General features: G+C 37.5%; 2 protein-coding genes across 7 annotated transcripts in view; both read left to right on the top strand.

The window, feature by feature from the left end:
* LOC146539297 (membrane-bound alkaline phosphatase-like) overlaps window positions 1-9788 on the top strand; it is a 101509-nt gene extending 91721 nt beyond the window's left edge. For 3 of the 6 annotated variants that reach the window (XM_085185479.1, XM_085185480.1, XM_085185478.1), the window contains exons 2-6: window positions 6649-6944; window positions 7148-7340; window positions 7467-7639; window positions 7737-8388; window positions 8514-8919. In XM_085185479.1, coding sequence (XP_085041605.1) covers window positions 6649-6944; window positions 7148-7340; window positions 7467-7639; window positions 7737-8388; window positions 8514-8710 — 1511 coding nt within the window. In that variant the 3' untranslated portion in view covers window positions 8711-8919. Of the gene's footprint in view, window positions 1-5525; window positions 6087-6648; window positions 6945-7147; window positions 7341-7466; window positions 7640-7736; window positions 8389-8513; window positions 8920-8957; window positions 9043-9355 lie in introns of those variants that run through there. The other 3 variants (XM_085185476.1, XM_085185477.1, XM_085185474.1) reach the window with 3 other exon arrangements.
* Window positions 9789-11564: 1776 nt separating this feature from the next.
* Window positions 11565-18782, top strand: part of LOC146539296 (uncharacterized) — a 28794-nt gene continuing 21576 nt past the window's right edge. The window contains exon 1 of the mRNA XM_085185472.1: window positions 11565-14613. The gene's annotated coding sequence lies outside the window, so the exon portion shown is untranslated. The remainder of the gene's footprint in view (window positions 14614-18782) is intronic.

Genomic DNA, 18782 nt, shown 5'->3' with positions numbered 1-18782 from the left:
CCTCTAGAATATTCTCTGTTTCTATCTTCTCCAATACTATAACATCCCGACTTGTAGTGATGACATTTGTCTTCGGGTTGTAAATCCTGTACCCCTTGACATCATTTGAATAGCCAACAAGAACACATTTTTCAGACTTTCTGTCCCACTTTAGTCTCTTTTGTTTCGGCACATGTACCATGACTGTACTACCAAAAACACGTAAATGACTTACATCTGGCTTTCTGCCAGTCCATACCTCGAAAGGAGTCTTGTAATTTAATGATGTGGTGACGGTCCTGTTCTGTAAGTATACTGCAGTATGTGCTGCCTCTGCCCAAAACCTTTTCTCAAGACCTGCATCGAACAACAAACACTTGGCTTTCTCAACAATAGTCCGGTTAAATCGTTCTGAGAGACCATTCTGCTCAGGTGTGTATGGGTTTGTTTTGTGATGTACTATCCCATGCGACATCAAAAAATCATCAAATTTGCTGTTACAGAACTCTAACCCATTGTCACTTCTCAAGATCTTTATGCTGCAATTAAGTTGATTCTCAACCTCTGCTTTATACTGCTGAAAGCATTTCAAAGCCTCATCTTTTGTCTTTAAAAAATAAATATAAGTCATACGACTAAAATCATCTATGAACAGCATAAAGTATCTGGAACCACCTATTGACCGGTTTTCCATCGGCCCACAGAGATCGGAGTGCACAATGTGTAGTAACCTTGTACTTCTGCTACCTTCTTTGGGAAAAGGTAAGCGGCTTTGCTTGCCCTCACAGCATGCAACACATGATGACTTTGATATGTCAGTCTTCCTGTCAAGTGTCAATCCCTGAACAGCATCTTGCATCTTGTTCAAATACTGGCTGTTGACATGACCTAGGCGTCTATGCCAAACTTCACTGGACACCATCACTGCAGCTAATGAACAATTATCTGGCTTGTTCAGTTTGTACACACCGTTCAACAAACTTGCTGTAGCTACCAGTACTCCTGCTCGGTTGAAAATCTGACATCCATCATTGTTAAATGTTTTCCTTTCGATATAAGTTGACTAACAGACAACAGATTTGTAGTCAACTTCGGCACGCATAATACACCTTCTACTGTAATATCGTATTCACAGGCACGCGTTTTTGTTGTAATTGGCACATCTCCAGTACATAATACAGGTATTTTATCTTGGTTTGCCACGACAATTTCCTTGATCTTGTGATTCCGCGACATATTTAACAACCATTCCTCGTTCGCGGTAAGATGAACACTCGCCCCGGAGTCAATATACCAATCACTTTTGCTGAAATCACCATTCAGGAACACGGCTCTAAACGCATTACTGCTTGTACGTTCATTTTTATTTGTATTCGACGTTTTTTTGTTCGAAAAAGTACACTGGTTGCGGTAATGTCCTGTTTGTTTACATTTGTAACATGTAATAATTTTTGGTTTTGACTTTGACATCTGCGCGTTGTCTCTGGTCGCAGCAGTGCTACCAACATTCCGATTCTTCTTATAACTCACAAAAGCGCCACCGGAATTGGAAGCGCTGTTGTCGCTTTCCCGCGCGTTTCCACTTTCTTCCATATCCAACAACTTGGTTTTAATGGCGTCCGCTGTTAATGGTATGCCGCAATGTTCAATCGCCATTATCATGGGAGTATATTTGTCTGTTAACCCCGCTAACAAAAGCGATGCGACCCAGTCATCATTAATTTTGAAACCAGTACCGCTCAATTTTTGACTGGTTTCAATGATTTGTGTCACGTACGAAGTCATTGAAACGCTATTTTCAAGTCTGATGGAAATCAAACTCCTCAGCAAACTGATTCTTCTTGTGAATCCTGAGTCATCAAATAGGTTTTTCAATTTCTTCCACAGCTCATGTGTCGTTTGTACACTTTTAACGTGCACGTACAGCGACGGATCTATTGTCAGAACCAGCTTGGCTCGAGTTTTCGCGTCACCTGCTGCTCCTATTCCTGCTGGTACAGTCTCCGACTTGATACAATCGGACAATCCCTCCAACACTAAGAAATTCTCAGCCGCGAAAGCCCACTCACTGTAATTCTCCCGACCTTTCAATTTAGGCACATTGACAAGATAGTTCGTCGTCATTTTCAGAGTTCAATGTTATCACAGCTAATCTCAATCTGCAAAGTCTATTTCCACTAGGATGTTTTAGGAAAATTGCGAGAGAAAAAAAACTAGGATTATCTGGGCCCATAACCTCTTATAAATTTTTGTTTTTGTTGTTTGCTTGTTTTTTTTATGCTAAATTATTTTCAATCATTTGTTAATTATCATTTTTTATCATAATTCGCGTCTTTAAATATATATTTTCAGAATGTTAGAGGCTTACGCACTAAAACATTAGATTTGTATAAAAATGCATTATGTTGTGATTATGATATTATTGTGCTTTGTGAAACTTGGCTAAATCATACTATATTTAATTCAGAATTGTTTAGTGACCGTTACGTGACATATAGACGTGATCGAGAGACTAGTGCATATCACAATAATAAATCGGGTGGTGGCGTCCTAATTGCGATAGCTAAGCGGTTTGAGTCGCGTCGACTAATCAATTTTGAGAGCGGTTGCGAAGACCTTTGGGTCGAACTGGATATATGCAAAAAGCGTGATTCCCTAGAAAAATTATATATATGTGCGGTGTATATACCCCCACCGACTCAAAAACATATTCTTGAACATTTTATTGAGAATACTAATCGAATTTTAGAAACTCATTATAACACATTAGTACTAGGAGACTTTAATTTAAGTTCAATAACATGGCCCAACAATAAAAAAAACTTACCCATGTCCCTACCTGGCCCACTGGGGAACAAGTTGGTTGACTTTGTTGCTCTAAATAATTTGGAACAACAAAATACAATTTTGAACAACCAAGGAAAGATTCTAGACCTAATACTTTCAAATAAAACAATTGAGCATCTGCAAGAAAGCAAGTATGTGCTAAGCAATGTTGATCCATATCATCCACCTTTGGAGTTTGTCCTGTCATCTTATGGTGTCTCCTGTCTCCCTTCTAAGATTCCTAGTGACAAGTTCAATTTTTACAAGGCTGATTTCAACAAAATTATAAGTGAATTGAACTCTATTTCTTGGGTTGATGAATTTTCAGTCCTCAGTCCTGACAGACATGTTGATGATATGGTGCATACTTTTTATAAAATAATCAAAGAGGTAATAGCGAAACACGTGCCTTTAAGTAAGAACGTGCATCAAAAGTATCCCTGCTGGTACAATAAAGAACTTATAAACTTACTTAAAGAGAAATATAAACTACGTGAAAGATATCGTAAATATAAAAATCCTTTAGATGAGCTTTCTTTTCTGTTGCTAAAAAAGCGCTGTTTGTTTTTGATCGAAACTTGTCACAAGAAATACATCTGCTATATAGAGGAGTCTTTATCCAAGAATCCTAAGTTATTTTGGACTTACCAGAAAAGTAAACGGCGAAATAAAAGTACCTATCCATCATTAATGCATCTAGATGGCAGACGAGCCTCCAATGGCTCCGATATTTGTAATCTCTTTGCACATTTTTTCGAATCCGTTTATATAGCACCATCTTCCACTTTAGCAGTCTGTCACTCGGCATCAGGCAACTCTTCAATTATAAATTCTTTGGCAGGGTTACATTTTTCTCAAAAAGACGTAAAAATTGGCCTAAAACGTCTAGATCGCAGTAAGGGAGCTGGATCTGATGGTATTCCAAGTTTATTTGCAACTGAATGTTCTGATGCGCTCTCTTTACCACTCTCGATCATATACAACGAATCAATAAAATCCGGGTTCTTTCCTATCGCATGGAAAGAATCTAGAGTTGTACCCATTCCTAAGTCTGGAGATGCGGCGTCTATAAAAAATTACAGGCCGATTTCTATATTGCCTGTGTTCGCCAAATTGTTTGAATTATTAATAAGACCCATAGTCACCTGGCATTTAAAACAATTGATATCGTCTCAGCAGTTTGGTTTTATTAAGGCTAGATCTACGACCACCAACCTTGTTTCATTCGTAACCTTTTTGACTGATTCAGTTGACTCTAATATCCCAGTTGACACAATTTACACAGACATAAGTAAAGCTTTCGATACTGTGGACCACAACATTCTTATTCACAAGCTTTCATCTATAGGAATTACAGGTAACCTACTAAAATGGTTTTCCTCGTATTTATGCGACCGGTCTTCCAAAGTTGTTGTTAGTGGATACTCGTCCCAACCATTTAAAACCCAATCAGGTGTTCCCCAAGGATCGGTTCTGGGACCAATTTTGTTTAATATATTTATTAACGATATTGTATCACTATGTAAACACAGTGAATGCTTTCTTTACGCTGACGATCTCAAAATCGCTAAACAAATAAAAAGCAAACATGATGCTGACCTTCTTCAAGAAGACTTGAACAGGCTAGTGGAATGGTGCAAGATTAACCGCATGGCCCTGAATATTGATAAGTGTAAATATATAAGATTCTCACGTAGAACTGACTTAAATGCTAACTCGCAAGCTTATACTATTGACAACAGGGCATTAGAAAAAGTAGCAGCTATCAGTGACTTGGGAGTTCATTTCGATAGTAGGATCAGATTTCACACTCATATTGACAAAATCACTACTAAAGCATTTCAAATGCTAGGCTTTATTATAAGGAACTCTAAAGATTTTAAGAAGCCTCATACCAAGATTAGACTTTATTCGGCGTTGGTTCGATCTGGTCTGGAATATTGTGCGCAAGTCTGGTCACCTTTCTACGATGTACATATCAAGCGCATCGAGAGGATCCAGAAGCGTTTCCTATGGCACCTCTCCTACAATTGTAATAAAGCTAAACTATTGCCCACGTATCAAAGCCGCTTACAATATTTCAATCTTATTAGTTTGTTCGATCGGAGACAATTGCTGGGTCAGGTTTTTCTGTATAAATTAATTAATGGTGAGCTAGACTGCCCTCTTCTTGTTGAGAAACTAAATATAAATGCACCTTCAAGGTTACCCCGTGCAAGTAATTATACTTTATTTTTAAACAAAACTTCAAAAACTAAATTGGGCTTGAATGCTACAATAAATAGATTAGCTAACGAGTATAACAGGATGACAAAACAACCTGACGCAAACATTGACATCCTCTCAAATAGTCTTCAAATGTTCAAAAGTAAAGTTATTGCATTCCTGCGTTCTTCTTCGTCTTGACACTGGGGTCTTCTGTCTCGATCACGTATCTGTATGTATTTCTTATATATTGCATCTTTTGTTTGTATCATAATATACCTTATATATACATATATATTTAAATATATTTTAATAATAGTTATGTAAGTATGTGTAAGTAATTAATTTTAAGTATGTTATGAAACTGTCCCTAAACATGCCGTGGCAGCTTATAAGTAAAGCAACACTAAGCTAATAGTTTTAAGACATGTTTGTAATATCCGTTTAAGTGTATGTTTTGTTAGTTGTCCTTAATAAATAAATAAAAATAAAAAATAAAATAAATGAAACGCTTGAGTCACAGACACGAATTAAAATTTATTACAAAAGCAGAGTATTACATACTTTATGGTAGGTGGCGCCACTAGTTTGTTAGGAGTGACATTGCAGATACAAAATTGACATAAAATAACAGTATAGATATAGATTTATGCCGTCGTGGCGCACAAGGGTGGGAAACAACATATCCAGCAAATACACTGTGTATTGGGGGATCTCGCCTCGCATTGTTTACCACAGAGGAATCTTTTCTATGAGGGGACATCGAACCAACAACTGTCTTCAGTCAGATGCTATTCCACCTTATATCCAAAAATAAATTATAAAAATATAATTTCAGTTAGGACACTTTGTTAAACGCTTGATAAATATCTTATCAATGTTTATAAACTTGAGATGGCATATCAGCAATTGATGAAATAGGTGGTACGCTTTTAAGAGGTTCAGTGTCATATGTGCAACGCGTGTCAACTTGCCCACTCTGCCGGGCCACGAGCTCCTCTGAAAAATGTTGCCAAAAAGTTGTTTTTGGGTTTTGATTTTTATAGTCTTCATTACATATCCTCAAAAATCTTTCGGTTTGTAACGTCTTTTTTCATTTCATTATTTCTGGTTAATGTAAAGAGAACTGTGACAAAAATAAAATTTTAATTTATAAAATTTTACTTAGAGTATAAGTTTTTATGTTTTATACATAATTTTTAATATTTTTTGTACAGGTTTTGAACTCTTTATTATTACTTTTATTTATCTTTTCTTCATTACACCAGATTTACATTTTTATACTTTAAATTGGTCCAAGTAGAAAAAATCTTTTCAAATCTATAGCTATACTAGCGATAGAGATAGCGATATCGCACGTGCCCTATACAATTTGAGGACCTTTTACTTACTTTTTTTTATAATCAAAATTTTTATTGAGACTGTCTTGACTCAGCGGTACAGCGTCTTACTGTTAACCCATACAAGGAATGGATATTGTAAAATCTTAACTCTGTTATAAGACTAAGCCTGACACCGAATTCCACTACACAATGTCTCGAGCAGAACTGGGCGGAAAGTGCAGTGTCTCTGGCTACCTTGCTACGTGAGAAATTAAATAAAGCTACTTTCTAAATTTGTGGCATCATTATCTTTTAGAGGATGAATACCACAAAAGACCTCGTTATTTGAACAAACACATGAAACAGTCTCCAAGGCATTCGGCGGAAGCAACATCTGCATACTGGTATGAAAAGGCTCAGAATGGGATAAAAGCTCGTCCACAGTTTGGTAAATCTTCAGGGAGAGCCAAAAATGTTATAATGTTCCTCGGTGATGGCATGTCTGTGCCAACGCTGGCCGCGGCGCGCACTCTCCTCGGCCAACGGAACTCAAATACTGGAGAGGAATCACAGTTATCGTTTGAGGCTTTTCCATCTGTCGGACTCTCTAAGGTAAGTACTAGTACTTTTTTTAACAAATTCTTACCATTGTAACTTGAAAAACTATTTTAAATATTGGCATACAGTAACTATTTGAATATTTTGTTTAATTACTTTTCTCCCCAGATTCGTTATTTTTTTAACGAGCGCAACTGACAATTATATTTAGTATGTATCTAATATTAACTTAAGTAAATCCATATGGCTTTTCCTAGACCTACTGCGTGGACTCTCAAATAGCTGATTCTGCCTGTACTGCGACTGCGTACCTGTGCGGCGTGAAAGCAAACCTCGGCACTATCGGAGTGACGGCGCAGGTGCCCCGGTTCGACTGCCCCGCGTCTGCGGACACCTCGACGCACTTGAACTCCATAGCAGCGTGGGCTCTTGCTGATGGCCGCGATGCTGGTACTTATTATTTTTCATACTTTAAATACAATTGAAAAATAATTTTACAAAGATTTGATAATTTTGCTACAACCTTACTACAATATCTAATTACTAAGCCTGTTTGTTTTTCTTTATTATGTACAGGTATAGTAACAACGACGCGCATCACACACGCGTCGCCCTCGGGGGCGTACGCGAACATCGCCGACCGCGACTGGGAGAGCGACGCCAACGTGCGCGCTGACGGCCAGGATCCCGAGCAGTGCCGCGACATCGCTTACCAGCTCGTCCATACATATCCTGCGAATCAATTTAAGGTTAACATCTTGTGTCTACATATCTTTGAGTTTAAGCTCTTAGAAGATTAACAAAATAATTGTAGTCTGATAAAATAAGTAAATAATAATTTTGTAGGTAATTTTGGGTGGCGGAAGACGGGAATTTTTACCTGAAGATAAAATCGACGAAGAAGGAACTGCTGGTAAAAGATTAGATGGGAGAAACCTTCTTGAGGAATGGCAAATGGACAAAATTAAGCGTAATGTAAGCTACCAATATGTGTGGAATCGAGACCAATTGCTAAGTGTAGATGATGATTTACCTGAATACTTACTGGGGCTGTTCGAGGGGAATCACATGCAGTACCATTTAGAATCGGATCCGAGTTCAGAGCCAACACTGGCTGAGCTGACCGAGATTGCGATACGTTCGTTGAGCAGAAATGATAAAGGATTTTTCTTATTCGTGGAAGGCGGTCGCATTGATCACGCCCACCATGACAACCAAGTTGAGCTAGCTCTTGATGAAACTATAGAACTGAGTAAGGCAGTCGAACGTGCTACAAGCCTAGTGTCACAAAACGATACTTTGATTGTAGTGACTTCAGACCACGCGCATGTCATGACTTTCAACGGATACACCCACCGTGGAGGGGACATCCTCGGACCTTCAGACGATCTTGGAGACGACGGGGTTCCGTACATGACGCTGTCCTACGCTAATGGACCGGGACACCGACCGCATCAAGAAAATGGTCGAATTGATGTTACTCGTGATGAAGATTATAGTAAGTTTGATTTTTTGTTGTTATAAATATTAAATCCTTATTAAATTATAAAAATAAATAATGCTAAAGTATAATAAACAATATAAAGTAAATAAAGTTGACAGTAATTTGAATTTTTTTTACAGGGACTACAAGGTGGCGGTCACATTCGGAAGTACCTCTGGAGCTGGAGACACACGGCGGCGACGACGTCGGGGTGTTCGCTTGGGGGCCTCAGAATGAAATGTTTACAGGAGTTTATGAACAAAATCAGTTGCCACACTTAATGGCCTACGCCGGGTGTTACGGGCCCGGGGTTCAGGCTTGCTCCAAAGAACCTTAAACGACTAAGAACGTAGGAAAATAATTGAAAATGTATTGATATTTTTTTCTACGATAATGTAGTCATTTTAATAATAATGTATCAGTTTTCTTTTTAGTCAATAATTTCCCTCTTCTCGGTTATTTAAATGTTAAAAAAAAAAAAAAATATCTTATAGTAATAGGCAAATATATAGTATTCTACAGTTGCTAATAAAAGGAAATCTTTGCTAACCTCAAAAATATCATTGTACAATTGTGTGCTACAGAACTTTAAGTGTCCACTCAAGTTGGTGCTACCATCAATCACGGTGGTGGTCGTTAAAAGAACAGTCGGGGATCACGCGAGCAAGTGTCAGAGAAAGGAGGTGAGGGTGAGGGCGAGGGGGGGGGGAGTAGCGCTTATTGACAGGCATTGTCCCGCTGACGCAGATTAATGTGCCGCACTCGACTGTATCATCGCTTTACAACTATATAGCGGGAGCGTTGACGCCTGCTCGTGACTGGTCGTGGGTTCCATCCTCACTCGAGGAAAATAAACTATTTATTGAAATTTATATTTTCATTTCTTCGCTCTGATGGTGAACCGAGTATCTTGTCACCAAGTTCTCTCTGCCTACTCTGCTTGTACAGGCTAATTAAATAGCTAATTTAATTTTAATTTAAGTTTCTCTGGCAGACAAAACGTGGCTTTGAATTCCCTCGCTAAACACGAAATATTTCACAATATAGGCGGGTAGTCAAGATCGGAGTGTCTTAACACAAAATTTCCGCAACCTGTAGCGCTATGCTAGAAAAAAAGAATTTAGGTACCTGCAAAAGTATAGAAAAGGCCAAACGACTAGATTTTAAAAACCAACAATTTTATGAAAAAAGAAAATGTAATAAATCTATTTTGCAGAACAGTGTAATTGAGTAGTAGCGAGGAGGTCCCGCCCGCACTCCCGCTTTGTCCTTTACAAAGCAGCGAGGAGCGACGCTCGTGGCTACTAATTGTCACTGTTCTACCGCTAGTTATAATTTAACTGCTACTTTTGTTTAACTTGTGTCAAAATAATTTAAATTAGGTTCAACACGTCGTTTTAATGGCAAATGATGAATATTTGTTTTTTCTTAACCCCGCGGCGTTGAGTTTCGACACTCAATAAGTAATATCTCGAAAATTCGGGAGTGAACGGAGTGTTTTTGCACTAGGTCCCCTCTACCTACCCTGCTATATGCGTAAAACTAAAAAAATAATTTATTTTTATATACGTAAGTATTACCAAATCTTTGCGGATGATGTCAACACATTATGGTGACTAAAAGTCATTTTCTGTCCTTCCATACGGTTCAGAGGCGGCGAGTATTGGATAGAGGAAACCAACATCGTGTATTACGTCCGTATACAAATATTAAAATACATATTCTCTGCAAAATGTATGATCATACAATGATCAGTGTAAATTTAGTTTTTTAAAACGATGTCCTCGGGGCATGTTACATCAAACTTAGCGATAATAAACACATGTACGTTACACACGGACCGATTAGATTAATATGAGTATCTATGTTAGTGGTTGACAGTGCTAGAGTTACCTACTCCTGTGACCTCGTTGGGAAATCTTTACAAATTTTGATATTGAACGATTACGGATAATATCAATTAATCATTAAAATGGTAATGACATATTCAATATTTTTATTTCTTCGCTCTGGTGTCCAGGCATGGGCAGCGCCGCGGAGAGTTGAACCACTCAACGTGCAAAGCCTCCAGAAAAATAAATAAACATCTATCTATTTGTCTCTATATAAAATGATCAATTAAGATGTAGGCCGTCTCAGCTACCCGCCTACCCCGCTAAATGCGAGATACAGCGGGAAACTACAAGTAAATATATAATAGAGCATAGACAATTACACGTACCGATATGAAAGTACCTATTACGCATTTAATAAAACATTGGCATGTAGTGATGTCTGCTATGTGTGTCGGCATCAGACCTTGAGGTTATCTTATCCAATATATTGTACTTAAATGTTTATCTTTAAAGATCAAGGTTGTGTGTGCTGTATAACTATATAGGCTTAGAGACAGAGTAGAGACGTGTAGAGCAGTATGCGTGTTAGTGCGTGTTCCCAGAGTCCGGTGCAATATAATATATAAACTATAAACAACCCTCCTAGTTATTGGGAACAATTGAAAGAGAGACATTCATTGTCAGCCTCGAAAAGTGATGAAAAAGCAAATAACTGTTTTCAAAATTGTCTTACTTTTAGCACCGCTTCATTTTCGAGACAATTAGTGTTCATTTGCGAAGTCCGCGTGTTTTATCAAAGCGCGATAACGACAATAATTCGTCCCCACGAGTGGTATCGAACCCACGACCGGCGCGTTGTTAGTTACTCGCCGCGCCGCCGCGTCCGGTAGCTTTTATTTCTCGATATTATATAGATTGTCACAACCCTAAGTAAAATAACGCCGTCGAATTAGTATCGCTTGATATCGGGGTGGTGCGTGTTTAAGTTCAGGGTAGCACGAACGCCCTGATCCCTTTATTTTACTTTATATTTAACAGACCATTTAACGATTTGTTCAACAGTTGTTGTCATTTTGTTGGAACTTTTTAAATTATTGACACAGCGTGGCCGAGGGCCGTCACTGCGCAGCGGAATGTATATGACTAATGTAAGTTGCAAGCAATGGTCGTTAGTTCAAATCTAATTTGAAGGAAGATTTTGTATTGAAAAACTAAGCAGCTTCACGCTTTTTCCATCATGGCAGGATAGATATAGATGCCTAGTATTAAGACATTTTCTTCTTTATTTTCCGATAAAGAGTCGTTATGGGACAAAGGAAATTAAAAATAATTTACCCCCCATCCCCCCCCTATCCACATATCGAACCCACAACCATCACTTTACAGTTACACACATATTTTTATTTTAATGTACACTTTTTTGGCCTGGGGAAAAATTAATCGACATGTGTCTAAAATAATTACAAAATTTGTATTAAAGTAGATCGATAATGCATCAGGGACAGCACCTACACGCGCACACACGCGCACACACGCGCACACGTCGCGGCAACACATTCAATATTGTATTCAATATGATGTAATAATTTTATGTATTTTGTTATTTAAAAATTATATTTTTTTATAAAATAGTTTTGTCACACCAAACACCTACTGAGCTACCTAAAGCGTTTGTGAGACAGAACCCACTCGACAATGTACGTCGGACCACAAAGTAAGCTAAAACAGCTCTGGTTTTTATATGCTTTTATTACTTTTGGATACGGAACCCAAAGAAGAAAACAATATTAAACATAAAAAATATATAAAATACAATACAAAATGACTTATATTTTAAATACATTTCGTATACGCAAGGGTTATTAATATAACAACGTCTATTACTAAATCAGGCGCGGATTAGAATGTCAATTTAGTAAGTGAACCATCGAGCGATGCACATGCACACTCCGGTCGCAAGGCGCGCGGGCGAGGCGAGGGTGCATCATGTTTCAATTACACGTCACGCAATAAATTGCTGGTGCAGTAGACACCCTCTCCTCTCATAGTATCCTAGTAGTTGAGGTCCTCTTATAGCCCAGGAGTTGATTGAATTGTAAACTCTTTAATTTAGACAAAGAACACTTTTTTTCTAAATGAGTTTTCTTGTTGAGTTATATCTCAGCTTTATATTTATTTTCCGCCGAGGAAGGAAGGCTGAGAGAACTTACTGTGATAATGTTAAACTAAGTTTGAAATATAAATGTCTAAATATTTAAATAATTATTTCTTATCCTAGAGTCGCGAAGTCCCGTCAATTGATATCTTGCACATTGTTTAAATTGAACGACCGAATATTAATTTTAATTGCTTATTTGTTAGAACAATAAAGTGACTTGGTACTGAGCTTCCCGCTTTATCCTTAGCGGAGAAGTCGGAGAGAACGGAGAGCAAACCTTGGACGCCGCCGCGACCTAACCCAATCTTACATAATATCATGGACATAAACACCAACGTAAAGTAAGTGCTAAAAATAGTTTTTCTTAAAAATACTGCCAGAAGAGGCCGCATTACGGTTGGTTCTCACGCGAGAGAACGAATTATTTAATTTTTCGGCAACAAGGAAAAGGCTGGCGGTGAACATACTACCTCGAAAACCGGAAGATACGTGGGAGAGAAAGTGTCTCAACACTAGGTTCCTTACTCTGTCACATGCGGTATGCAACACCAAGCTAAAAAAGGTTTATTTTATACTGTTGTATATTTGTAGAGTTCCGTACCTCAAAAGGAAACAACGAAACCCATATAGGATTTATGTTTACTTAGTTGCCAGTCTGTTCATCTATCAGGTCCATTCATCTCCAGTTTGCGTGGAGGTATCGAGTTGAAATTAATATCAAATATGCAAGTCTTCGGTGCCGGTCTTCAAGTGCGGGGTTCAGGTTCGCCACTCAACACGCAATGCCTCCAGTATTCGGTGAAAAGTGGAAACGAAATGTCTTAAAATTAAATTTCCGGGATATATATGTGAGATATAGCGTGAAAGTGCTTTATTTTTTTTCATTTATAGTTATTTCAAAAGAAAAACGTCATTACTTACATTAGTAGTTCATTTCAAGAAAAAACGAGTGCATACGCCTGCAAACTAAAGTTTGTCTTCTTTATCTGCTGCGTAAATAACACCCTAGATATAACTATTACAAACTAATATTTGCAGTTTGTAATGGAACAGGTACATGATGCACATGCGCCTGCTAATTTAAATTTCATCAACTTTTATAAATTGTGCTTCCCGTTGACGCTTGACTTACAATCCTGAAATTCGCACAGAATCCTTAGTCCGACTCGTACTGGAGCGATTTTTATTTACTAGAAATTAAACTCTCTTATCACAGAGAGCTTGAGCTTACGGAGCTGGTGGTGCTGGTGGTGCTGGTGCACACTTGTTGAAACTGTCCAGGTCGAGTGTGTGTTGCCACGTTAAAGTACGCGTTTTAAACTTGAAGCTTCGTGGCGCAGGGGCACATAGTGTGACTATAAACCGACTGGTTGTGGGTTCAACATGAACGAGGAAATTAAATATTTATTTAAAATGTATATTTCCATTTGTTCACTCTAGGCAAAGGGCGGCGTCGAGGTTCGCCACTTAACTTGTAATGTCTCCAGAATTCGGGGGAAAGTGGGGAAAGTGTGTTAACACTAAGTTCACTCTGCCTACCCTGCTGTATGCGGGATACAGTATGAAGCTGATAAAAAAAATAAAAAAATCATAAATTAATAGAATATTTCCGGCCGGCTTTTTATCGAAAAAATTGAATGTCAAAATATTGATAGAAATTTTAGAAGTTCACATCTCTAATCTCTATTTAACTATGTTGTAACTATATAATATATATATGTACTCGTATGCACGAGATGCAGTAGACCCAACGACACGAGCGGCGTCCCCCAGGACCAGGAGCAGGTCCTGACTCCTGGCGGCGCGGCGGTGCGTTGCTGCGCCGCGTTCATTAAAAGCGCAATTAGCGGAATGCACCACATTACGAAATGTCATTCGTCAAAATTTCCCTGAAGAGGGTATAGCCCTCCCAGTAGATATAGCCCTCTGTACTCCTCACTTCTCTCCCTCCTTACTTCTGTTTTCCCTCCGCTTTGCCCTCCCCTGTCCCTGTTGCCCTCCCTTCTCCCCTCTCGCCTGTACGGACCTGCACTCCGGCAGTATGCCGCCCGCCCTTGCGTCGTAACGCAAGTCTATACGAAAGCTCGCTCAACAAACTTTTTCGATAGTACTAACGATCTCAATAGTTCAAAGTTCTATTCTCGAGTGATGTAATTTATTGTTTTAGTGATATTTGGTGAAGTGTTATGAATGTTTTGTTAACATTTGTGAGTTAAGTGAAGTTGGAGATTAATGATATACGATACGGTAAGGATGATGGCTAGATGTAAGGTAGATGCGTGTGTAAGGATGTTTTAAATGTAAATATTGCTGGAAATTGTAAAACAACTGTTTTTATATTATTTGTAACAATGCATTTTGTATCTAGTAACTTGTACTTACAATACATTTTATATAAAATATCTTATCATACCAACACATTGTAGCGAATTTAAAAATGTTAACAAAAATATAAAAATGTTAGAAATTTCAACAAACTTTAAATTTTAATTAGAAGACTTTTCTGAAATCTTAAACGAAACAGAAGTTATAAAACAAAACTAAAACTAACTGTTTATGAGGCACAGTCGCACAGTATCTGATTAGGAATGCGACGGTTTTGGGTTCGATGCCCATTTAGGGGAATTTAATTATTTTCATTTCTACGCTCTCGTAACAAGAAAAACCTCTACTTTGAGTTCTGCAACTTAACACGCAACGGCTCGAAAATTGGTGCGTAGGGAACGGAGTGTTATACATCTGGACGATTCCCGCTGCGTACCCTGCTGGATGCGGTAGGAGAGCTGCAGCTGTCGCTTACGGTACAGATCTAGTGTAAACTGCAATTAGAGGCATTGTTACACCGTGATTGAGACAAAAGTGAGGTCGCATCGACGGCTTCTACCTACGAGTACATATATTTTAAATAAAACGTTTGAAGAACTTCATGATTTGATGTTCTTGTGAGTAATGAACATAGAGTAGTCGCGTTCGTGCGGACGAGTTGTTTATTGCGCGCGGGTCGTTATCCAGTACTAAAACAATTTGACAGTATTGCTGGTAGAATGTAAATATTAAAGGCATTCTTGCTTCTAACTTATACTAATATTATAAAGCTGAAGAGTTTGTTTGGTGGAACACGCTAATCTCAGAAACTACTGATTCCATCGAAATTATATTTTTGTATTAGATAGTCATTGAGGAAGGCCGTGAACTATATTATATGACGTTACTGCTCCATATCGGTTCCGTTTGCGTGTTGAGTGGCGGGCTTAATGACGCGTTTCGTCTACTAATGCGGGAAATTAAAAATAAATTAATTAAACATAATCATTCCCTCAAGTGGGGTCGAACCCACAACAGTCACGTTTACAGACGCATCCCAACTGCTCTACGGCGGCATCCTGCGTTTTTACTTCAAATACGAATATTTCGTCGATTTCATCAATAAAGCTAGTGCTCCAGGATTTCATTAGACTATTTTCCATATTAATTTAAAGACAAATACATAAACAATGCAAACTGAATTATTAGAAATCGGAAGCGGTTAACGTTTTATAAAAACACATATCGTTTCTACCGTGTTCGGGAAGAGATTCCACCTAACAATACTACTCACGAGGTTCCTTCCGATAGGGACCTACTACCCGCGCTTAACACAATTCCACTGCTTTTATAGTCTTTTTCACCTACATCTACCGACTTTTACACGAGTACGCTAACAATAGAATATTATAAATAATTGTGATGTGTACTTCATTTTTCAAATGCAAAGGTCTATGGGTCCCACAGGTCTAGGGGTCCCCCAGGTCTAGGGGTCCCCCAGGTCTAGGGGTCCCCCAGTATCCGCGCGTCAACTTGTCACCCTCCGCCTTGCTCACTCACCATACAGATACAGCCAATTATGTCTCATTAATAAAATGCCAAAATCGTTAATATTTAGAAAATAATCAGTTAAGTGCGAGTCGGAGGCTTCGGAGACAACAGACTCGAATTGCAAAAAATACGTTTGTGTTGGATAGTCCATGTATCGAGGACACAGAGCTGCAACATGGATAATAACATGTTTGCTGCTGGGAGTCACTTCAGGTACTTAGGATGTGTTATACTTAGGTATTTACATTTAATACCCTTTTTATTTTCTTGATTATTGTGAGTGAGAGACTGACTACTTTATTAATTCCTATCTACATATAAGAAACATGAAAACTAAAATAAATAAAATAAATTAGAATAAAGTATCCCATCAAAAACATAAATGTAAAAAGAAAGCCAAGTTCTGTAATAAAACGTATGCTTTCAGCGATAAAAGAAGTGAGATGTAAATGTATGCCAAGTTCAATGGTCAGTCCTGAAATTTATTTTTAACAGTATAAAATATTGTATAACAACTGAAAATGCCCATTCTTCTTACAACTTGGAGACTTTATTTATGTGTAATATCTGACTTGGCTAGTTTTCATATGAATTTACAATAGAATCTGAATACAATAGAATAGAATTTGAATACATTCATTAATATCGATGTAATTAATTGTAATATCGATGTAATTAATGTAAGTAATTTTATAAAATTTGAAATTTAGATTTTTAAAGGTATTTAATTGAACACGTGTTTCATCGTTTTCTAGAATTCTCCCCTCTTATTATTCCCCCCCTAGAGAGAACCCTTAGGGGTGCAAATATTCATAAATTTTCATAAAATTTGAAATTCAGACTCTTAAACGTATATAATTAAACATATGTTGTATGGTTTTCTAGAATTCACCCCCTAAGGGTGCAAATAAGGGGTTGAAAGTTTATATAGAAAAATATTTAAAACGCCACCGATTATTATAAAAATTGAAATTTAGACTTAAAAATATTTCATTGAACACATGTTTTATGGGTAATTAGAATTCACCCTTAAATAGGCAAGCGAAGCTGCGCGCGTCCGCTAGTAATAAATAATAATGAAGGATGTTAATCCATTTATTATATTTTTATATTTTTACGTGAAGCCCTTGAAGTCCACATGATGGCAGGCTTTCTCAGGACATAAATTAGAGTCATTTTCAGCTACAAATGGAGACATATCTTATCTTAAAATATACTTGAAAGCATCGTGTTGTTTGAGATGGCTTACGTAAGTAATAGTGAAGTTAGTCTACAAAATAAATAAAATATTTACTAACGCGTGACATAAATTAAAGCAACATATGTATAAATAATGCATTGCTCTTATTTTGTTGCCAGGCGCTATGCCTAAAAATCAGTTATCATTAACTTTGATTGCTATGCTTTCATTACAGGTGCTATAAGTAAATGTTCCTAATTGAATCTATTTATTGAAAAATTATAAGAAAATATTTAAAAAAATACTAGTTTCGGATTTTTCCCTTGACATACACCCAATTACTTAACCGGATGCTAAATATCACCATTCTAGATCATCTGGAACTTGGTTAACATTAAGGTCTATAGGTCAGTCACCCCCCTAAAAATTTACGATTTTTGGACGTCATTATCTAAATAACTGTTTGAGCTGTGTTTATGAAATTTTATGCACGCATACAGGTAGGGGGTCTAAATATTTGAGCCAAATATGACAGCTTTAGGTGGAATAGTTTTTGAGTTACGAATAGGTAAAAAGTGGCTTCAAATGGTTCGTGTAAAATAACACACGGTGCTGCTCGCCAGTTCTGAAACCCAGAAACTTGGCACGCGCTCCGCGCGTTTTAAATAGAAACAAGTGAATAAAGTGGTAGTGGTATACTCGTAGGTACACATTCTGGAATTGAATTTGTGAAAATTGATATTATAAAGAAAAACCATTTGTTTAACAGTATTATAATAATTAAACCATTTGCTTTTGAGTGTGTGGTGGAACTTAACGCCGCGCCTTGTCTTTTTACCAGAGGGAGAAAATGAAACTAAAAACATGCTCTTGAGTGGGAATCGAATACAGTGTCGCGCCAGAACAGCTCTCTTGGTTAGAACTTGGTTAGAATACTAGAAGTAAGAAGCTGCCTTTCAATTCACAGCAATTCACTTAAAAGCCAATGCACATAAAGTGAAAATTAGTGTACCTACGTATACATCTTTTAGAAAATGTATAAATTTTCGAATTCCCCTTAAACTCGAAACCCCTTAAGTTTCTAAAAGCACAAGTTCGATTCCCATAATATTCAAATTTTTATACATATTTTAAAAAATATATATTTCTTCTCTCTCATTCGGATTCTCTCTTATGCGAGTCGAACTGGTCGCAGAGGATTCCTTATCAATCTCAAGATCGTAGGTTAACGAGAAGTGCAATTTTAAAAAATTGAAAATTTCTAGGCTTTCCAGTAAGTAGTGAAGCGAACAAATGTAAGCTTGTAATTATTTTTTTCTATGAAATAGTTATCACTTTTCGTATTTATTGTTTATTTGTGTTGTAAGTTCTACTACACAAT

The sequence above is a fragment of the Heliconius melpomene genome, chromosome 5 (assembly GCF_056956725.1).
Source record: "Heliconius melpomene rosina isolate 202511_hmr_F chromosome 5, ASM5695672v1, whole genome shotgun sequence".
NCBI classification, from domain to species: Eukaryota; Metazoa; Arthropoda; class Insecta; order Lepidoptera; family Nymphalidae; genus Heliconius; species Heliconius melpomene.
Note: the sequence above shows the minus strand (reverse complement) of the source record. Positions and strands in the feature narration are given on the sequence as shown.